Source organism: Rosa chinensis, chromosome 6, assembly GCF_002994745.2.
Source record: "Rosa chinensis cultivar Old Blush chromosome 6, RchiOBHm-V2, whole genome shotgun sequence".
Lineage (NCBI taxonomy): Eukaryota > Viridiplantae > Streptophyta > Magnoliopsida > Rosales > Rosaceae > Rosa > Rosa chinensis.
In genome coordinates, this window is record NC_037093.1 from 30,831,930 (window position 1) to 30,854,665 (window position 22,736).

General features: G+C 37.0%; 2 protein-coding genes across 5 annotated transcripts; both read right to left on the bottom strand.

Moving 5' to 3' along the window:
* Window positions 1–3,448: 3,448 nt before the first annotated feature.
* Window positions 3,449–6,248, bottom strand: LOC112173632. Of its 3 annotated transcripts, none has more exons than XR_002925632.2 (4): window positions 5,487–6,248; window positions 5,340–5,410; window positions 3,962–4,514; window positions 3,449–3,748 (listed from the first exon to the last, which is right to left on the bottom strand). XR_002925632.2 is itself a non-coding variant. In XM_024311319.2 (4 exons), exons 1-4 carry the CDS (start codon window positions 5,579–5,581, stop codon window positions 3,689–3,691), a joined length of 309 nt encoding a protein of 102 aa, XP_024167087.1. In that variant the 5' UTR covers window positions 5,582–6,248; the 3' UTR covers window positions 3,449–3,688. The 3 variants fall into 3 exon arrangements, 2 of the variants coding, with proteins under 2 accessions (XP_024167087.1, XP_040365589.1); XM_024311319.2 differs by having other exon boundaries at window positions 4,432–4,514; XM_040509655.1 differs by lacking the exon at window positions 3,449–3,748 and having other exon boundaries at window positions 4,183–4,211; window positions 4,432–4,514.
* Window positions 6,249–16,036: 9,788 nt separating this feature from the next.
* Window positions 16,037–19,079, bottom strand: LOC112174316 (2-oxoglutarate-dependent dioxygenase 19). Of its 2 annotated transcripts, none has more exons than XM_040507607.1 (5): window positions 18,377–19,079; window positions 17,727–18,239; window positions 17,384–17,619; window positions 16,582–16,912; window positions 16,037–16,477 (listed from the first exon to the last, which is right to left on the bottom strand). In XM_040507607.1, the coding sequence occupies exons 2-5, from the start codon at window positions 18,003–18,005 to the stop codon at window positions 16,232–16,234; spliced, it is 1,092 nt and encodes a 363-aa protein (XP_040363541.1). In that variant the 5' UTR covers window positions 18,006–18,239; window positions 18,377–19,079; the 3' UTR covers window positions 16,037–16,231. The 2 variants fall into 2 exon arrangements, with proteins under 2 accessions (XP_040363541.1, XP_040363542.1); XM_040507608.1 differs by having other exon boundaries at window positions 17,727–18,248.
* Window positions 19,080–22,736: the final 3,657 nt, after the last annotated feature.

Genomic DNA, 22,736 nt, shown 5'->3' on the forward strand with positions numbered 1-22,736 from the left:
GCTGATTTCTCTAGTTTATTTTTGTGCAACTTAGTTTACTTTATAAATAACTAAAATCAACCAAGCCTTTCACTACCATAATTGTTAATACCATCCTTGCAATCTTTAGCTTCCAAAGGGTTAAGGTTGTGAACTTGTAAAAAGTTAGATTGCATGTTTTTCTAGGCTTTCTTGCGGAAATCTAGCTAGGTTTGAGTTTCTCCCAATCCTTTAGGTACGATACTTTTCACTACCCTAAATTAAAACTTGGCCTCCTATACTTGGGAGTAGGTAACATCACACACAACTTTGCACATATTTTCATACTCGTGATGCACCCAACAAGGTTTCTAATGAGACTTATAGAGCCTTAATTTTTGACGTTGTAAACGTTGGTTGCTCAAGAGCTTCCTTCTTTAAGTATTTTATTTCCATAAAAAAAAATATATATATATATGTATATATAGGGAATGAAGAAATAGAAAAAAGAAGAAAAGAAGAAAAGAAAAAAAAATTGATGAAAAGAAGGCTTAGAATCTACTGCACACATGTTGGCCTATTAATTAAGCAACTGGCCAATTGCTTAATTATGCTTTGCTCTAACCAATTTTGGAAACCATGCTTTTCCTGTCTTCCACTCACGTTGTGCCACGTACCCTCTTCTTAGCCTCTTTTTCTTCAAACCACGAAAGCCACCTATTCTCTCCGCGTCAACTATTAGGAATCTATCTTTTTACATGGGCTATAATTATTTTATGGGCCTATTTGGGCTTTCTTTTACATGAGTCCACTACTTCTAGATATTTTGTGTGCTTAAATAGTTGATAGGACTTGTAATGGGATATCAAAGAATTAGCTAATCAGTTTATTTCATATGTTTCTCTTAGTTTTCCTTTCTTTCCCTTTTGCAACGATGTCGTTTCTGGGCTTGGATCCTAGGGATCCTAACAACTGGTATCAGAGCCTGCAACTGGGCCGGTTTCCTGTGAGTCCGGCAGTGTACGACGGTGGGATCTCCGGCGGGTATTACAGCACTCATTCTTATCACCCTCACGGTAGCCCTAGCTACCCACCACCTCTTCCTCAATTTTCATCGCAACCAAGCTACCCACCACCACCTTCCCAAACAATCATCAATGGGTATGTTTTTTACTCACCAATTTCTCCACCTTTCTGCAAATCACGCTCAGTTGAGCACCGCTACACATTCGCCATACAATTCCCCATATTCTCAAAACGACTGCTAATTAAGTACTGAGCTCTTCACCACCACGCCCCAATCACCTCTAATTCCAATTCACCCTCATCCAAGTGAAATCTATCACCATTATCGACCTACCCAGCCTCATTTCATCCCCACAAAGCAGTCTATTCCTCCATCACTGTTAGTTCCTACTGCAAAACACTTGGAACATCCCCAATTTTCAATTCCAGCCGTGGCTAATGAAGAACCTTCTTCAATTTCTCTCGAGCTTGAAATGGGTCACAGGGTAGAAACCAACACTTCTACTAAGCGAGTGGGTTTGGAGGGGGTGAAAGAGAGGTGGAGTCTCAAATTCATGGTGTGAATCCATAACCAGTAGCCCAACCGTCTTGGTTGATGAAGCAGACCGGACCACGGAAATTCACGTTACATGATGGCAATGGAAATGCAGGCATTGGCTACAACAATAGCTTGGGATTCCAAGAGAACGACAGTGATGTCAGTCTAGTGCCTCCTATAGTTTCTAAAGCTCTGAAAGGTCAAGAAACCTTAGATTTAATTCATTCCTTGTGTTTAAAAAGTCAGAGAAAGAAACTTATTTGTGAAAATGCTACTGAGGACTTTGTTAACCATGCTGTTAATGTTAACGTTGATGTCAATCTTAGTTCTGTGATTGAAGGACCAGAGTTTGTCACTGCTATCTTGAAACAAGAGTTGGGTATAATGCCTTCACAGGGAACCTCTATTCACCAAGCTAAACCATGGTCTGCCCATGACGTCGAAGTGAATGATGAGAGGTTAGAATACCATGCTCTCCACCCATTTGATAAAATGCCTAGGCCAGATGTGTACTCATGGAATGCTATATTGGGTTGTTATTTTAAAGCTAAAGGGTTAATGGACGCTGGAGAATTGTTTCTAAAAATTCTTGAGAGGAACATTGTCTCGTGGAAAACTCTGATTAGTGCTCTGTGAGGAGGAAAAGGCGTTGGGTGTTTATGATGCCATGATTTCAGAGGGAATGGTACCTACACATTTTGCATTAGCAATTTTGTTCAGTGCTTGTGGAGGGTGGTTAGATGTGGAGAAGGGTAGGAAATGTTATAGCCTTGTGGAGCAAACTGGCCTTGAGGTAAATCTGTATGTGGGGAATACTTTACTCTGCATGTATGCTAAGTGTGAAGTCATTAAGGATACAATGCAGGTTTTCGGGAAAATGGCTAAGCCGAATGAGATTACTGTTACAGCTAGAATGGGGGGGTTAAAACAGATGGACAAAATTGCGGAGGCTTTGGAAATGTTTTGGCTGATGTGTAGGACAGGAGTGTGTGTTGATTCTACTCCGTTGTTTGTTGATATTGAAAAGGACCCCTCATTTGTTGCTCTTTCACTTCTAAAAGCAAGTAATAAATGCAAGCTAGTTGTTCCGGAGATGTATGATTTTTTACTAGAGTTGCAGAACTAATGGTAACAAGTCAAGTAGAACCAATTCATCACAAGTGTATTTAGATCTTGTCTCACTTCTTAAATGATTATCCACTTTCAGAAAAATGATTGCAACGACATTTAGATTTTTTGCTGTCTAATCTGAGTCTATCTTGGTATTTGGGTGAGAAGCAGCAACTGTGGGTGGCAGCAACTCAACCTTTGGGTTTGCTGGTTGAAATCAAAGTCATGAAGAAAGGATTCCACAAGCATATCAATAGTGTATTACAAGTGACTGAAAGCATCTTGCAGTCTGCCATCGGTGTTGTCACTCATGATTCTCCTCATGAAATTGCCATTCCTTTCTGGAATGAGGTATTTTATTCATTGGTTATGCTGGAAAAAATTCTGAATTAATTCCATGATTTTTGTGTTGATAGGGATCTCAAGAATATATGGGAAGCATTTTCTGTCTATCTTTGTAGCCAACTACAGACACAACTTATTAATGATGCAGCCAACAAACTTATTGCACAAAATATGTTATTCATTGTGTGCGGTGTGCATTCTTTGATAGGACAAACAGAGTGTTGATAATTTTTGTCCAGTATGTTGTGTGTTTATGCCAAAGGATGTGGTGAGTTTGGTATCAATGATTATAGTGATAGTGTGGTGACCCGAGAGAGGGGTCCCACAGCGCCCCGACCCCGAGCCAATGAGAAACCTGACATGTCACGAATGACATCTCGATAACTCATCAACCCGAAATCGCAGGCCTTTTGGGTTCAAACTGTTGGTTTACAAAACACTTTCTTGGACAAGTCGTTCTAGCAACCAAACAACACATTTTCAAAAGCGGAATTTAAAGTGGGCTAAGAGTTTTGGGCTTGCAATAGGAGCCCAATTTGGAAAACAACAAATCACTAAGTAACTACAAGTGCGAGAGACGCGCCCCAGGGTTACGGGCCTCTCGAAGTTTTGATAAACGAGTAGGAAATAAATAAAAAGTAAATAAACAAGCTACTTCAAAATATGATAAGGGACCAAAACCCTCTTTTAACAAAGTCAAAGAGAAATGCGTCAAGCCGAGCCATGTGCCTCCTCTGTATGCTCCCCGACCACATACTCGAAACCTGCACACTGTTGTAGGGGTGAGCTTTCGTCCTCGCATGCCCAGTAGGGACCGACCCAACCATGCTAGGTTTGAAAGATAATATACTTGAAAATATCTACTACATAATATTATGCACGTTTATAGAAAATACTTTAAAAAGAGGCAACCACAAACATTTATTCACTTTTATAAAACATATGCAGCGTGCTTCACACAACTTGGAGCTCCAAGATACTTACCTTCCAGCTAAACTAAAACAAATCGGTGACCCACTTGGTTCGTCATTCTTCGAGAACCGGCCAACTATTCTGTAGTCCTTGTAACTACAACTAGCGAAAGTGTCCATTTCCTGGCCCTGAGTCTCCTATGACTGGTTCACTGTCTGTACTCACTCTTCCTTGACAAACATAGGAGCACGGCCCTCTCCGGAGGTTCACGGTTATCGACATGGTGGGATCCCTAGGAATCTACTCGTCTAGGTCCCATTCACTTTCAGGTCACAAGTACAAACATACAATGGGGTACAATATCTCAACATACAAGTCTAGCCTCGGTTTTAGTAATCAACAAGTATCAATGATGAAAACACAGGTATCATGAGGCATCGACTAATGAACAACCAAAAACGTACTTGCAGGAAACATATCATTATACTAGAGCATTCCACATATAGAAAAGCCTCTAACAAGGAAGGGACAGCTCACCCTACCTGGAATTGGAGTGCTCGCCCAAACTTAGCTTCGTTTCCGACTTTGGATACTTCGTCCAATTCCATGTGCACATGCTCGAGTTCTTAGAAATAAATTCAAACTAATGAGTAACTCCACATCATCATAGCGTATTAACCAAACAACCAGAGCTTTGATTTAGTTTCCTTGAAGTCCAACCAATTATCCTTTAATAAATAAAACCTTTTAACCATTCCTAAATAATTCAAATGATATGGCTTTTGAACCATTTAGGATATGGTGATTATGCTTCTTTCTATAATGTAATTCAAGTTAACCGATTTAACCCCTTTTTCACTTAATTTTTAAACCTTAAGCAAATAGATAAATAACAATTACCATTCCCGAATGGTAACATACCCATAGTAATCCGAGATATGGTAACATTAGAATACTTTGATTTTCTAGCCTTAGAACCTTGTTTCATGATGAACCTTAATTGAGTAAATAAGATCCATCACTTTCATTATCCTTTAGCCTTATTAACGACATTAACTCATTTATCAATTTCCTTCTACGTCAACGTAACCATTCACACATACATAATCTCATTCGCACCAACTCATTCACAACATTGTCAATCACCACTCTATTTTACAGTTTTACTTGTCAAAATTGATACATTCTTATTTACCACTTTTCTCTTGCATTTGACCAACTCACCGCTTTCATTCCTATGTCTATTTCAATATTGGAAACAACTTTATCAATAAAATTCACAAGACCAATTCTCTACACCTCTGACCAAACCAGACTTGTCTCTACAACACCACCTATAACTTGAGCAACAAATACCAAACTTCCCTTTAAGTAATTCCCACAAGACCACACTTCAATCGGTAATATAACAAGCCATTGCAGTAGAGAATTAAAATACCCAGACCCTTACCATTCTTCTTTTCCAAATTAGTAGCCGAATCATCGAAGTTGCATTCTACCACCATTAATCCTTCAGATTCCCTATTACGAAAAATAGGATCAAAATCAACCTTCAACCAATTTCTTATTTCACAAAGAATCTGCACGTAATCCTTACCTTATCCGATTCAAATAGAAACTGACCCACCAACTCCTTCTACAAAAGCTTACAATTTTGTAGACCTCATTTCCTCCCAAATCTCCATAACACATATTCCATAATCCTCACAGATTTCAAATTAAGCAATTGAGTTAGGGTTCTCAATCCAGATCAAAGTAGAAGCCTCACTAGGAAGAACGGATAGAATCCAGCTTACCAAACGAAGAGAATAAGCTGGGGCTCACGTTGACGCTAGGTGGGCCCACGCGCCGGCGGCGGCGTTTGCGGTGGTTCTGGCCGAAGTCGGAGGTCGGGATTTGGGTTAAGGATAGGTGCTGATACCATTTATGGTGGTGGTTTGGCTCGTTTTGGACTGGAGATTGAAGAACGGAGGCATGCAGTGCCTCGAGCTCCGACGATGCTCGTGTGGCGTCGTGCGGCGTCGATCGGTGAAGAGGACTCTCTGGGTTTTACTCCTCGTTGCTTACTGAGTCAGGCAGTGGTGTCGTTGTGGTGAGGTGATGGTCGGAAATCGACGGAGGAGGAAGGGCAGTGGTGTCGCAACTGTGGTGGCCGCGTATGGTGGCTGCAGGCGGTGCATGTCGAAGGTGAGGCTTGGGCTTTGGCCTTTTGGTGCTGCGTCGATTGATGGAGGCGGTGTAGTGAGATGGTGGCCGGAGCTGGGGTCTCCGGTGGTGGCAGAGGGAAGGAGAAGAGAGAGATAGGTCGGGGGGAGAAAGAGAGAGGCGTGGTCGAGAGAAGAAGACAGAGTTTGAGGAGGGTTCTAGGGTTTTCCAAGTGTTAACCTTCTATTTATAGTTTAGGTGCGCAAGGACCATTTTGCCCTTGCGGCAAATTACGCAATACTCCTGGTTAATTTCTTTCTGGTCTTCGGCGCGTTTCTTTACTCGTTTTTCGTCAACAACTTCTTTATTGATTTCTCAACCCCGTCTTAAACCCGAAACTTGATTTCGTAAAAACTAAAAATCCAAAACTTCACTACAACTCAATTCGCCTTCCTTTCAAATTTTCTTCGACGATCTTTTGCTTCAATGAACTTTACTATCCTTCTAGGCCCAAATGAAAGAATCTCCACCCGAACTTAAACCATAAGGCCCAATAGGTGGTCTCGACACCAAAACAATTTCCAAAATCAATTCCTTCACTTAAATCATCTTGCGGAAAAAAATCTTATTGGCAAGAAATTACTTTTGGAAATTAACTAAAATTTTCAGGGGCTCATAGATAGGATTCCCCGTAATGTGAACGGGCAACAAGTACATGGCCTTACAGTTAATTTTGGGTTTGAGGGAGATCTTCACTTAAATACGTCATTGCTTGCTATGTATGCGGAGAGTGCATGCATGAAGAGTGCTGAGAAGGTTTTTGCTATTATACTTGAAGTTAGTGTTGTTTCTTGGAATGGCATGGTAACTGGGTATGACCTGATATTTCAGAATCAGAAAGTTATTGAATATCTACGAAGAATGAAATTTTGGGGCTTTGAACATTATGAGGTCACATATAGCAATTTACTTGCAGCATATGTCAACTCTAATATTGTTCTACATGATGATGGAATGATGATTGTCAGAGATGATATTGCTGATGGGGATAAGGAGCTTACTATTTCCTTGCTTTGGAATATGTTTGTTCATTTGTGGCTACCTCCTTTGGTCAAGAAAAAAACATTAGCTGCTGAAATATGCAAAATTCAGGGAAATATGGATAGCTTCATTAATGTTGAATTTATGAGTTTGGAGTTGCTGCAAAATGAGTATAACATTGATCAAGTAGATGTCAGGGCTGTTATTACAATTGTAATTATTCAATTACATTCAAATGAAGCTGCTGAGATATACAAAGAGTTGAATATGATGGCAGGGAGTGCATATAAGTGTGATATCTCGCACCCGATTTTGATTTATTGTCTTTGAGCTAGATCTTTTATTTATTTATTTCTTATTCTTCTTCTTTCTATTGTGGTATTTTTCCATATATATATATATATTTAATTGTCTATTAGTTAATTGTTCTATTTTATTGTTATAATTATATATATGGTTGTCTTTTATTTTGGAAAGATAAGAAGGGGGTAGTGGCCGACTACTGGAGAGAGGAGGAGATGGGAAAAGGGAGAGGAGAAGAGAAGGAGAAGAAGAACAAAAGAAAAGAAAGAAGAATCAGAGAGAGAGAGAGAGAGAGAGAGAGAGAGATAGGAAGAGAAGAGAGTTTGGGTTTTTATTAAAGGCTATGAATTGGGTAGTTTGGTTTTGAGGGGAGAGAAGCTAGAGGGTTTAGATTGATTTTCAGAAGTAAAGATGAGCATTTGAGAGTTTGGGTTTCTGGTTTTGATCAAATTTGTAGAATGGCAAAAGGGGAGGAAGTTTCGGAAGTGGAGGGCTTTGTTTTGGGTTGTTTACTGTCTATGTTTGCCTTGCTAACGGTGAGTGACTCCTCTGTTTTATAATTTTACTTGAATTTCCTTATTGCTCTATTGATGCTTGGTTAAGATTTATGGCTTTGCGAATTGGTTATGTGTTAGTACGTTTCAAATTAAGTCTTTCATTTGTGAAAATTGAATAGATGATTTGGTAGTCCGATTGTTATCTATTGCTTTGAGCATATGAACAGTGTGTGGGATTGGTATGCTTGGTTGGTCCGATTATTATTGGTTGTTTTGAGTTGGGTAAGTGGCTTCTAGTTTCTGGATTGTGTTTCTTTTCTTGATATTATGTTCTTGTTGATTGTTCTTTGATTAATAACATGGTATTGATTTCGGTTAGTTTAATGGTGCTAGTTTTCCATCTTATTCCTGAATTTGAAAGAAGTTTGGAATTTGGCATACTTGAGCTTTGTTTCAATTCTATTTTTTTTGTTCTGTTTAGTATTTGGGGTGAGTGAATTGGTTTTTCTGAAATTGTCTTTCTTTTCCTGATGAGATATTATGCTGTTCTTAGTTTTCATTATATACGTTTTCAAATTGGTTTTCCTATCATTGTGTTGTGACATTGAGTTTGGATGTTTTCATTTCTGTTGTTTTTCATCTCTCTAAGTTTCATATATGTTATCCTCTTACCAGTAAGAGTAAGAATTGTCAGTGGGCCTCTCGCGGCATTTATTCTTGACGGTTTGGGTTTTCTATGAATCTCACTCTTTGGTTTTATAAGTGGTGGAGTTTTGATGTTTATCAGATGGATAGCTTTGAAAACCAATTTTCTACTTCCTATTTCTTTATTCAGTTTGGTACACCATGATTTGTTTATAGGAGAAAGTTGTTTTCCTCTTTGGTTCCATAATTTGTTTTTCAATTATATTTCTAAGCTTTGGTTGTGTTTCATTTACTGTGAGTTTTGGGAGGCAAAGTGTGTTTTGAATGAGGATTTTTGGGGGGTTTGATGCAGGGTAAAGTTTCTGAAATTTTCAGGTCTCTACAAGTATAGAGCTTTACGGATGTTTCTTGGTTGTTCTTGTTTTGGTTCTGCTTAGGACTGATATATTTGACTTTGTTGCTTTGATATTTTCTTTTCATTGTATCAATTTGCCCACTGTGATATTACTAGGGAATTTGAGAGTCCAGTATTGATTAAGGATAATTTGGGTGCTTGATATCATATGATTTCACTCGTGTTCAGTTTTGGGGTAGTTGGTTATATGATGTCTTTCAAATGTAATTTTATAAGTCTTACATTTTGTTTTATCATTGATATTTGATAGGAGCATTTTTATGCGACGTTTTAATAATTATTTCCTCATATTTTTCTTAGTTATTTCCTTTATTTAATCATTTTTAATTTAGTTTTTATTTTATAGGTACATTGAAATAAATGGAGAAGAAATGAGCTGGAATGAAGAAATGGAGTTTTCCTGGTCCGACTAGGAATCCCAGTCAACGCAGGAATCCTGATGAGGCTAGGAAACCTGAAGGCATTAGGAGACCACATGATGACGTGGGAGATATTATGGGGAATTAAAGCTGATTTTGCCATGGGAAATTATGGAGTTAATGTCAAAAATCAAGAGATGATCAAGGATAATGATGCCATGGAGAGATTTAAGGGAGAAAAAGTCCAAAACAAGTCCAGATTCATTCCTATTTTCACTCAAGAGTATTTTGGCCGAAAATTAAGAGAAAAATCAGATTAAATCTTGGGAAAATCAGCAATAATATATTTGGAAAGATTATGAGATTTATTTTGGAGGCTTCTGATTGGCTGGATGACTCAACAGAGCTGACATGGCATTCTGTGATTGATCGAAGTTGTGTGGCATGATTGGATAGTTATTTGAGGAGATAAATCAGAAAATAATCATGCAATTAATTCAAAAATAATCTCCCTAAATCAAGATGTTAAATTGGAGGTTTCTTATTGGTTGGATGACATAGCAGAGCTGACGTGGCGTTCTCTGATTGGCTAATGCTGTGTGGATCAATCTTGAAGACTTGGAGACTAAGTTGTCATTCTCCTATAAATAGGAGCATTCTCTACACAATTTAACACACCAACACACACCATCAAACACAACAACAACACAACACCTCTTCATTCAGAAAAATTCTCTCCATTCTCTAGTTGCAAATTTCTGCATTTTCAAGCAAGGAGAGGAAGAAGAAGAAGGAGCCGTGAAGATCATATCCTCCATCATCCACCTTGAAGGCTTGCTTCCAAGATTCAAGATCCAACCATCTAGCTCTCCATCTCCATCTCCACTCACGGTGTAATTCGTTCCTTTTCCTTGTAACCTTTTTGGTTTCCTTGTTTGATTTCGTATGAACTTGTTTCTAGTTAACAATAACGTTTAGGGCAAAGTTTAAGCCCAATTTCCATGTTTAAATAAAGTTTTCGAATTCTATAATTGAGATTCTAAGTTGCTTATGTGAGTTTGTTCGATTAAATTTGCTTTACAGAAAACTTTTATATGTTTATCTTATTTGGGTCGACACTTATAGGATTTGCATGTAATTGGTGCTAGGTTTAAGAACATGAATCAACTTTTTGCTTTGTGTAACTTGAATCAAAAGTAGTAAAGGTTCTGGACAAGAATCGAATTTAATTGAAGAGGATTGCAATTAGGTGGACTTTTCCATAACTAAGTTGTACACTTGAGTTGATAGCCTTTCTCTATGTGTAATGCGTTAAACATGTTATGATTAACTAGCTTTCTAGTGCTTGAATGCATGTTTGATAGGATTGATCTAGGTGCTTTCGCTTAGGTTAATTAGCATTGAAAAGTAAAATATGGTAAATCATTTGCTTTCGAATGTTTCACATGATCAACTCCTTTCTCATGACTTAGATGAACAATTATAGGGTTTGAATCGAATTTGATTACATGGAATTGGTTTTGATCTTTGTTCCTTGCGTTCCACCCTTGTATATATGTTTTTACGTTTTCTTTATTTGATTTACTTTAACTTTTAATTTTATAATTCTTAAACCCCCCTTTTATTTCATTATTTGTATATATTCTTTTTGTAAATAATACTTTTTACTTTTACCAATTAATTAATTATTTTTGCAATTACAGGTGTACCCTCAATCCCCGGAATAGAACGATCCCTATTTGCTTATACTACTAACGATATTTTCAGGGTTAAATTATGCGCTTACTTTGAGCGCATCAATATTTTAATACACTGTTCTGGATTTGGTTTTAAGAATATGATTGTTATAAGTATGCTTTGGTACTTTTTCCTTAGTCTTTGTTATTAGGTTATTTGTTGTAGTTGTAATACCTAGGATTCTTAAGTAAGTGATAAAGAGATTGCATGATTTTCCTTCTTTGATATTGAGATTCATTTGTGAAAAATTTCATGTGTCAGAATTCCGTTCCTTCTGCTCTTGGACTTGTGAGTTTAAGTGAAAGTACTTATGTTTCAGATTTGTTTACTATGCTAGTGTTCATCATTTGAGTTACACTCGTAATTTGTTTCCAATGTGTTTGTGGTGAAACGATGTCCATTTTTGATTTCCCGATTTGTGCGGTGGGAGCACGAAAACTATATATTATTTTAGAATCCTCTAGTCAGTAAGAGAGTGGTACTGACAATATGCACATTACTATTATGACGTGACCATGTGTGGCACGATCATTTGGGTTGTGGTAACCCATTTTAGCTAATAGGTTTGCAGTGGCATTCCTAATATTATTTTAGTTAACGAGTTTACGGTGGCATTCTCGTATGATATGTAACATGTGGGTATGCAGTGGCTTCTCAAATTGATTTATGAGCTTGTAGTGGCAGCTTGATTCTTTTCAGTGAAAGGATTTTGATCATTTTGTTGATCTGTGGCTATGCAATGGCATCTCAAATTGATTTATGAGCTCGCAGTGGCAGCTTGATTCTTTTAGGTGAAATGTTTTTATCATTGTGTTGATCTATTTTGAAGTGGGTGTTTGGTTACCAAACTAATTGCTCCTCGTGACTTATTATTGCTATAATTTTGAATCATGTGGTTGTGAAGTTCAGGAATAATGTTATTGGCTTAGTACCCGAGTCATTCACTGAGCGTTCTTTTTGCTCATTCCTCGTTTCTTTGTGTTGCAGGTTGTTTTAGTTTCGGTTTCATAAGAATTCGGGTTGTGGGCAATGGAGAGCAGTATTTTCTCATTTTGGTCGACTCTTGTAAAAGAAAAACACTTTTGTTTATAAGTAGCACTTGGAATCCTTCTGGGATCTAATTGCTAAATTAGTTTTGTTGTGAACTTGTTCTTTACCTTTTTATTTACAGCAAATTTTCTTCCTGCTTTTATTTGTATTTAAATTTTAAATTCATCCGGCGAAAAGTTTTGGTTTAATTTTTGGGCCGGGTCGTTTCAATAAGTTTGTGCAAGAGAGTGAAGAGATCAGTGGAAAATGTACTGCACCTGCAATTACTCCAATGGTTTCAGAAGAAAATGAACAGGTTTTTTTTGTCAGTGTCATTTTGCAGGTCCTTGATTTCTCTACTTATTCAGTTGATAATCTTGACGTCTTAGCCCATGATCTTAGTGACAATGACCTTGTTGCTCTTCATCTTATACTCTGTTTATTAATTAATGGTGAATCAAACACCATAGTTATCAATTGGCTATCAAAGCTCAAGACTCATGCTGGAAGCTCAACTTTGAATGTGGATAGAGTAAAAGTATCTCATCACTTGGACAAATCTGATGTGCTCAGGGCCAAATGACCAACGTTGAAGAGAAAGATGACTTGTTCCCTTACTTTCTTCATTGGGGTATCACGTTGATCGTCTTCTACTTTGAGTTTGTCTCTACTATCTCCATTTATGGTTGCTTCTTATATAACAATTTGGGGGCTGCTTTTGACAATACGATGGCTCTCCAGCTGGTCAGTATAGTTGCTTATGCTCTTGGAACTTCACTCCATGCTTTTGACTGGTATTGGGATAAAATGTTCTTGCTGTTGGCAATATCTGCACTTCTGGATCTTCAGGTGTTAAAGATAATTTTTGGTGACTTGGATTCTGAAGCATGGACAATTTTTGGAAGACATTTCAGGCTTGAGGTCAAGCCTGTTCTTTGAGCAGGTGGAAATATTAGGAATCTATCTTTTTTACATGGGCTATCATTATTTTATGGGCCTATTTTGACTTTCTGTTACATGAGTCCACTACTTCCAGATATTTTGTGTGCTTAAATAGTTTATAGGACCTGTAATGGGATATCAAAGAATTATTGAATCAGTTTATTTCATTTGTTTCTCTTAGTTTTCCTTTCTTTCCCTTTTGCAACGATGTACGTCGTTTCTGGGCTTGGATCCTGGGGATCCTAACATCAACAGTAGCCTCGACACTAGCGATATATATTTTGTCATCCACTTTCATTCTCTCTAACCTAGAGACGCAGCACCCATTCTCCTTCGTCTCACCCAAGACGCCGACACCACCACTCTATCTTTTTCATTTTTCTTTCTGTTCACTCAATTCCTTACATCAAATCCTCATCAATTTCTCAAAGAATTTCAAGGAGCATCATCTAGCATCAAGATTAAAGATTGACTAAAGTGAGAAGTTATAAATCAAGGCTTATCATAATTGCTCCATAATAATTTATGACTTATTCTTGTTACTTCTCACACTTCTTCACCTTTTACCTCTTTAATTGATGTTGATGAGTTGTTAATAGTCTATTTAGAAAATTAGGATTTGAATCCTAGTTTGGATTTGATGTAATAAATTTGTTTTAATTCAATGGTTTTCAATTTCATATCTGACATATGTTCTATTATATAATATTTAGCTTAGATTCATGATCAGGAGCTTAATTAACTCTTGAATGTGTGGATGAGCATGTCTAAAATAAATTAATTGCGGGACCTAATCACTTCTCTAATTTATGGCTAGGACATTAGTTTAGAACCTGGTTAGTTACAACACTAATTTATAAGTTGCTTGTTCTCTTTTTGACAAATTTAGCCCATTGCATTTGGTAGTTAGGAAACCGAAATTAGTTGCTCTTCATTTTTATTTGGAATAAATTCAGTTTACCACCTTGAACTTTACACCGAAATTCATGTCAGTCCCTGATATTTTGATTTTATTAGCCACACCCAATGTTAACCAATTTGATCAGTGTAGTCTAATCCGTCAATTTTGACCATCAAGTACTAACGTGGTTGAACTATAACCCACCTTTGTTATGACGTGGCAATGACTTGGAATGTCCAATTTGGATGCAGCTGGCAAATATAGGGGTTTGACTTTGTTTTGGGACCCAATTGTTATTATTTAATCTCAAGTCAGAATCCACGCCATAAAAAATGTGGGTTCTATTCGAGCCACGTCAGTATTTGACGGTTAAAATTGACATATTGGGAATAAACTAATCAAATTGGTAAGGTAAGGGTGTTACTGATGAAATTAAAATATCAAGGACTAATTTTCAGTGTAAAGTTCAAAGTATTAAACTGAATTCATTCTTTTTAACTTTGTTATGAAATTTAATTTAATATTTGTATAATTCTATTTTATTTTATTAAACTCTCAATTATTTCCTTCGACATCTTTAGGGTGTACGTGGGTTGAGCTTTCCTTGATTTGTACTCAAAGGATTCGCATCACACTAAGTGACAACTAAATGTGTTTGATTTGGTGAGGTGTAAATTGAAATTTTACAATTCTCTAAAAAAAAAGTGATGAATAATGAATACTTGATTCTTTTAGAGCTTTTTACCAATAACTACAAAATGACACTATTATTTACCAATAGCAGACTCCAAAATTAATGGCCCGTGCGGCCAACAACTGCAATAGCCTGTTAGCCCATAGTAAAGAAAAACACTCCAAGATTGATAAAATTACCAAACATGCCACTCAGACTCTAACAAACCATTTCTCCCAAAATCAATTAGATCCAAAATCGAAACCGTCCCAAAATCAAAATCTTCTGGCGAATCCAGGAGGCGGAGAAGCTAGCTGCAAAAAGGAACTGTTGAGGGTTAGTAGTATACTGACCACCAAAATGAAACCCGAGGTCTCTTCCGACGAGGCCCTATCCAATTCCAAGGAGGAGGAGCTGATCGAAGACGAAGAGGATGAGGAAAAGCTCGAGGTCGTCGCTTGCTCCGCCGACTCTGAGGACAAGACTATTGGGGGCCAGTACAAATCAAAGGTATTTTTTCGTCTTAACATAATCAGAGCACCGCAACCTTCTTCTCCATCTCTCTCTTCCACACATGGACACCTCCCACCTCTACATCTCCTCCTCCTGAATTAGTTGGATGAGTTATGGGTTTTTTACCGATGATTATTCCTTTTTTGATGCATGCTGTTCTTTTGTGCAGGAATAGATGAGGTGAAGAAGACCTTTGCTTCAATTTTAAGGCTTGGTGAGTATTTGTGGTTTGAGAGAAGGAAGTGGTGAGTATTTGAAGTGATTTTGTGGTTGAATTAGTTGAATGTGTTTTGAATGCGATTGTTTAGCCTAGAATGTGCCCATTGAGTTTGTTGTTTTCGATTGTTTTGTTGTTAGTTGATATCTGTGGAATATATGATTCGGTTTATGCTTTGCTTTGGTTTATGCAATTAGAGAGCAATGCATGTAATTGGATTTCCCCTGTTAATCTTCAATGACATCAGTTATTCATTTTCTTTTTTTTCATTTAGTTCACAAGCCTACTGGGGGTCAGTATACTATACTACTGGGGGTCAGTATTCTACTGAGGGTCAGTATACAACTAGGGGTCAGTATGCTACTGAGGGTTAGACCTCCACTAGAATCAGATCTCTGTTGTGCTCTTGCGGCTTCAATGACGCAGAGGTTGAACCAGTTTTGAAAATCATGATAGCCTTGTGGTCTGAAGCCTTCTATCTATTTAGAAGTCAGTTGAGGTTACTTTGGTAATTTTCTCATTAACAGAACAATTTAAAAAATGGCAGGAAAATGACCGCATGGGCTTGGACCTTGCCCAAGTTTCAGCTACAGTACCGCAAGGGAATTAGCAAAAAACAGGCCTGCTATTGGTAATAAATGGACTGAGATTGTAGCTATTGGTAATTTGCTAATTCTTTTATTGATCAATAGCTTGTATGGCTAAAATGTTGGACAAGAAAACCCACATGTGGTCAAAGAGCTAGGTAAGTTTACAAGCTTACCCACTGTCTAATATAAATTCCCAACAAGATTACAAGTTTATGGTGAAGTAGCAATTATTTGTAGCTTATTTTGCTAATTCTGTATCTCCTTCCCAACTTGTTTACTCTAATATGTCGCTAATAAGAACACCAGACACCAAGCCATCAGAGTCTTCAAATATTTTAAATACGCACACGATCTAAGACCGCTTTCCCATCAAGCATGCTGCTTTGCTGAAGTTCTAGATAATCCTTATACTTCATCCCAACATATGCTGGTGGATGATTTCCATTTTCTACCAACTTTGATGCCGGAGTCACAACTACATCTAGAGATGGACCAGTTGGAACGGCGATAGATATTCTTGTACCTTTGTTGTTTAGCGCTGCTCGATGTATGTTGCTCCTGTACTTCCCATTGCTAAAGATCTGGTTGTGATATACAGTGTGTGGTAAAATTAAGATAAAGAATTAATCCTACAAGTTTCAACAATATATGTATCTCAGAGAAATTAAGCAAGCTACATACGCACCTCAAGGTGATCGCCAGTGTTAACAAGAAAGGAGTTGGGTATGGCGTTGACATTGACCCACTTACCATTGTGTTGCACTTGAAGGCCATTAATTCCATTTTGAATGAGGAGGGTGAGGAGGCCATGATCAGAATGAGGGGGCATGCCCAGTGCAAGCTCTGGCTGTGGGCAAGGAGGATACAAGTTTGCAATGAAGACCTGTAAACCTTCGGATTTCACATTTAAGGCCGTATCTAAGTAGTCAGCCTCCAATCCTAAGCTCAGTGATATTCCTTTTAGTAGTTCCCTTGTAACTTCTCTTGTTCTCTTGCAATACTCGGATGAAAGTTGACTATACCAACGCCAATAAAATGTAAATGAGTTTCACTCAATTCACAAGCAAAAACACAATATATACGTGTATCTGGCTGAACACCACACACACGCATATATTAATGTACCACTAAAAATACAATAGTGATGCTGTATCATCAATAAACCAGTTTAATGCAAACACACACACACTCTCTCTGTCTGTAGCAGAAAGTGTAGGGAATAATGGAACATGGAGAGTTAGCACGTGTAAAAAATATGTGAATAATTGGATAATAAAAACAAATAATGGCTCTGTTCGATACTTTCATATGTATCATTCGAATATAGATTTATATATTGTATTGTTTTTAATAAATGATAAAAATGGAAAACTGTCTAGGCGCTAGAAATATTATAAAAAAAAAAAAAAACTAGTTTATGATATAAATTCCTGCACAAATAATTAAACAGAAATTGAAGAAATGTAATCATGAAGCAATAAATGTACCTGAAGCCAGCGGGCTTATCAGGGAAGTGAAACTCAGGGTATACAAAAACCTTGAGAAAATCTCTCCAAAACAAGACTTTATCCACCGAAGCATTGAAGCTGGTGCCACACCTTATCGGGTCCAATACATGCTTCCCTTGATACTCGTGCTTCTCCTCCTCACTCAGATAAAAAAATCTTAAACTTCCATCCATGACCGCTTTCATCAGCTCCTCAGGAACACCATGATTGATCACCTATATCTACGCACTCCAGTTATTAAATATGAAATATCAATATGTAAAAGAAGTTGATCGAGCGAGCAACCTAATTTTAGAAGAAAAATTTAAGAAAATATATGTACCAGGAAAAAGCCCCAGTCCTCGCATGCTTTACCAAGGTCGCTGATGGCTTTGGACCTCTGCTCCGGAGTACCAGATGTGAGAAGAGAGAAGTCAACGATGGGGATTTTTGAATCGTAATCTATCAAAACTGACTTATCTTGAGGATTAACGGGGTAAGTATAAGTCGAAGGAATAGAAGTGACTTGTGATGACTCTGAAAGCTTCTTGACGCTTGTCAGTATTGGCGGTAGAGCAGTATGTGAGTACTGTGTAACTGCTGGATCCGTTGCCGCAGCCATAGCAACAAGAGAGGAAGCGAGAGAGAAATGTATGCGATAGATGAGAACGTCTTCCGTGCTCCGAGTTTGGAGTGCTCGGGTTGTTTGGGCCCAGCCACGTGAGCAGCACGTGTTAATTTGATAAGAACAAATGTAGGTGGGAAGGGCTTAGCCTGTTCCCTGGTAGCCGTGATATCATTGTCATCATCTCTTCTTCTTTCATCTCTGCTATCTCTCTTTGACTCTTTCTGTTTCCTGCGAAAACTATCCATTGACCGTAAGTGAATGGTTACTGACATAAAATTGCTTGGGTAACTCATCGGAAAGTTGTCCCCACAAATTTTCTTCAAATCGACTCTGTTAAGTGACCCAAGGAGTTTTATATCAACTACCTTAGCGACTAGCTTGGTACTTCGGTACGCCATCAGGTGACGCCAACCGGCCATCAACTCAATTCCGAACAACATCCCCATCAGAATCCCCGAGATCAACCCCATTTCCGCAAATTCCAATCACAACCTCCCAGTGAAATCGAAGCAGAGCCGCGGATTAGGGATCGGAAACCGAAGAAGAAGAATAACGAAATGAAACGAACAAATGTGGTAAAAGACGGAGAGTTGCAAATACGAAACAAAAAAACTGAAGCTCCGAGGCTGATTTCTAGAACACAAATTATGAACTAACATAGACCAGAACCATCTCCCTGAGCAGTAACCTGCGGTAGTCATAATTCATAAAACCCAGAAATACCAAGTCTTCCAAAAAACCAAAACTAAACCGAATTCGAAAAACAAGTATACCAACGTTTATAGCATGATGAGTAGAAGAAGTTACTTGCCTCATGCATCCCTAACAGTCGCCGGATTCACCGAAAATAGCTGAAGAAACCACCGGAGATGCCGAAGCTTTCGGTCTTCGGCCTTCGATTCTCCTCCTCGGGACAAACTAGTACCAGAGGAACGTCAGCGACAATAAGATGAATCGAACAGCACCGGTGCAACACCGTGAACTGGCCGAACGGAGGATTTCCAGACAGGTCACCGGCTCAGGTCGTCGGGTGGCGGGCACCGGGTCGGGATTCCGATGCACTGATCTCTTCATCTTCTTCTTTTTTTTTTTTTTTTTTTTTGAGAAGATGCATTGATATATATAATCTTCATTTATTTTAATTTGGAGCCTGATCATGCAGTCGAAAAATATACGGCATAGATTGCACTGCATCGATTTTTTTTTTTCTTTCAAATAATTTTCAAACTACTGAAATATTTAGAAAATTGTAATAAATAGTTCAGGAGTCTGAAAAATTCTCTAAAAATTCTCACAGACTCTGTGCATCGAGTAGTTTATCATCAAAATCACAAATTGAAGGCATATATGCATATATAGGGTTGACCATCTTGACCTCTATCAAGACGACGTCAAATTGAGTTAATTTTTGTATATTATCTAAGACTACGTGGTAAATATACATTGGTAATCTCAAATTTATCGATTTTCAATTTCAATTGTTTGGATGGCACAAAATCCTTATATGCCTACTAATATGATCTAACTTGTTTATTAGTTATATGAAAAAATATATCTTCTTTTAACCAACAAGGTGGAGGAGATAGAATTTATCAAAATCGACCGTTGGATGTTATCATGACAAGAAAAACCAATGGTCAAAATTTCAGCTATTTTTTTGTTGTTTAGGTCTTGATTTACTAGGTCAACCTTAAACCCTAAATACCATATAAAACTAAGATGCTCATAACCGCTGATTCACAACTTCTTTTTTTGATCTGTCAGCTCTCACACTATTACGGATATAAGCTATATCAACCAACATAAAATTTTTGAGAAGTTTATCTTTTCGTGATTCAGCTCCCCTTAGGGAAATATAAACGTATAAATAGTTGACCGCTTTGTTTGATGTCGAAATGACGGCAAATCAGGTTAATTTTTTTACATAATACCTATTAATACGCTATAAATAGATGGGTAATGTCAAATTTATCGATTTTCAATTTCAATTTTTGGATCGCACAAAAATCCTTATATACCTACTAATAATGTGGTTTAACTTGTTCATTAGTTGTATAAAAAAATATCTCTTCCGTAAGCAACAAGGTGGAGGAAATAGATTTTATCAGAATCGACCATTGGATGTTATCATGATAAGAAGAAATAATTATGGTCAAAATTTTAGCTGTTTTCGTTGTCGTTTGGGTCTCAATCTACTAGGTCAACTAAATACCAAATAAAACTAATATACTCATAACCGCTCACTCGCAATTTCTTTTTTCTATCTGTCAGCTCTCACACTCTCATGGGTATAAGCTGTATCAACTAATATAAAAATTTCGAGAATTTTATCTCCTCAAGGGTCGGCTCCCCTTAGGGAAGTAGAAGCGTTTAAAGAGTTGACCGGTTAATTTCATGTCAAAATGACCGCAGATCAGGTTAAATTTTTTACACAATACCTATTAATATGCTATAAATAGATGGGTAACGTCAAATTTATCGATTTTCAATTTTGATTATTTGGACTGCACAAAATCTTTATATGTCTACTAATGTAGTTTAACTAGTTTATTAGTTGTATAGAAAAGTATACCTTCTATGAGCAACAACGTGGAGGAAATAAACTTTATCAAAATCGACCGTTGGATGTTGTAATGATTAGAAGAAATAGTTATGGTCAAAATTTCAGCTATTTTCATTGTCGTTTAGGTCTCGATCTATTAGGTCAACCCTCAACCCTAAATATTACATAAAACTAGTATGTTCATAATCGCTCATTCACCACTTATTTTTTCGATTTGTCAGCTCTCATACTCTCATGAATATGAGGTATATCAAATAATGTCAAAATTTTGAAAAGTTTATCTCCTCGTGGTTTAGCTCCCTTAGGGAAGTATAGGTGTATATAAGGTTGACCACTTTATTTGATATCGAAATGACGGCGGATCAGGTTAATTTTTTATACAATACCTATTAATACGCTATAAATAGATGGGTAATGTCAAATTTTTCTATTTCCAATTTTGATTATTTGGACTGCACAAAATCCTTATATGTCTACTAATGTGGTCTAACTAGTTTAGTAGTTGTATAGAATAGTATACCTTCTATGAGCAACAACGTGGAGGAAATAGAGTTTATCAAAATCGACCGTTGGATGTTGTCATGATTAGAAGAAATAGTTATGGTCAAAATTTCAGCTATTTTCGTTGTCGTTTAGGTCTCGATCTACTAGGTCAACCCTAAACCCTAAATACTACATAAAACTAGTATGCTCATAATCGCTCATTGACAACTTATTTTTTCGATCTGTCAGCTCTCATACTCTCATGAATATGAGGTATATCAAATAATGTAAAAATTTTGAAAAGTTTATCTCCTCGTAGTTTAGCTCCCCTTAGGGAAGTATAGGTGTATATAAGGTTGACCACTTTATTTGATAGTGAAATAACGGCGGATTGAGTTAATTTTTTACACAATACCTATTAATACGCTATAAATAGATGGGTAATGTCAAATTTATTGATTTTCAATTTTAATTTTTTGGATCGCACAAAATTCTTATATATTTACTAATGTGGCATAACTAGTTTAATAATTGTAATGAAAAGTATACCTTCCATGAGCAACAATGTGGAGGAAATAAACTTTATCAAAATCAACCGTTGGATGTTATCATGATTAGAAGAAATAGTTATGATCAAAATTTCAGCTATTTTCGTTATTGTTTAGGTCTCGATCTACTAGGTTAACCCTAAACCCTAAAATACCACATAAAACTAATATGCTCATAACCGCTCATTCACAACTTATTTTTTCGATCTGTCAGCTCTCATACTCTCTTGGGTATGAGGTATATCAAATAATGTAAAAATTTTGAAAAGTTTATCTCCTAGTGGTTTAGCTCCCCTTAGGGAAGTATAGGTGATAGGAGCACAAAGTGTGACATTTTTAATATGTATTTTTCCTCATTTGGCTAAGTTATTCTCTTAAAATTAATAATTATAATATAGTTTATGTTTTTAGCTACTTCACGGTTGAAAATGGTGAAAAGAGGTAAAAAGAGCATAAATGAGTGTAAATGAAGGATGAGTTATTTTAGAAACTTTCCTCTTTCATTTTAGGAAATATTTCCTATTTTGTTTTTGGGAACTTTCTTCTTTTAAACTTTCCAATTTCTGATTTTCTTGTTTTAAAGAGAGTCCATCCCATTAAAAACTTTTGAGTGATGAAATCAAGAAAAATTGAAGGATTAATCAGGAAGAATTCGAGGAGATAAAATGGATTGTTTTTAATCAATATTTATTCCTAATTATCTTATTTCTTATTGATTATAAACTCTAATTAAATTCTGATTTTTCTTGATTGTAGGAATTTATTGTGTGCACAATTCTTGGAAGAAATTAGTGCAATTCAAAGGACAGGAATAAGGGATGTATCTGGTCACTATTCAAGGCATATACAATAAGCCATTAAGGGGAAAAGAGATCAGAAAATTCATAACTTTGTCAAGAGAAAATCAAGGAAATTTGGAGAAGAAATCACCTCTAAACGAATGGCCATGATTACATCACAAGATAGGAGAATTCCACTATAAATAGCAGCTATTCTCAACACCAAGGGCATCACTTCCTGACCAAGATTACTTCCTAGCTTATCAGTTCCTAGCTAAAAATTATTCCATAGCTCTGCCTAATTCACTTCTCAAACCTCCATCACATACAAGACCGTGACCAGCATCCATCC

Excerpts from the sequence above, each read along its gene's own strand:
- LOC112173632 (XM_024311319.2), bottom strand. The coding sequence starts at position 5,581 with ATGTGTTATGGAGATTTGGGAGGAAATGAGGTCTACAAAATTGTAAGC. Across the intron at positions 5,411-5,486 it reads TTCTATTTGAATCGGATAAG|GGAATCTGAAGGATTAATGG; the intron begins GTAAGGATTACG and ends TTTTCGTAATAG. Across the intron at positions 3,749-4,431 it reads GGCGAGCACTCCAATTCCAG|TGTGCAGGTTTCGAGTATGT; the intron begins GTAGGGTGAGCT and ends CCCCTACAACAG.
- LOC112174316 (XM_040507607.1), bottom strand. The coding sequence starts at position 18,005 with ATGGCTGCGGCAACGGATCCAGCAGTTACACAGTACTCACATACTGCT. Across the intron at positions 16,913-17,383 it reads GATAAGCCCGCTGGCTTCAG|TCAACTTTCATCCGAGTATT; the intron begins GTACATTTATTG and ends GCGTTGGTATAG. Across the intron at positions 16,478-16,581 it reads ACACTGGCGATCACCTTGAG|ATCTTTAGCAATGGGAAGTA; the intron begins GTGCGTATGTAG and ends TATCACAACCAG.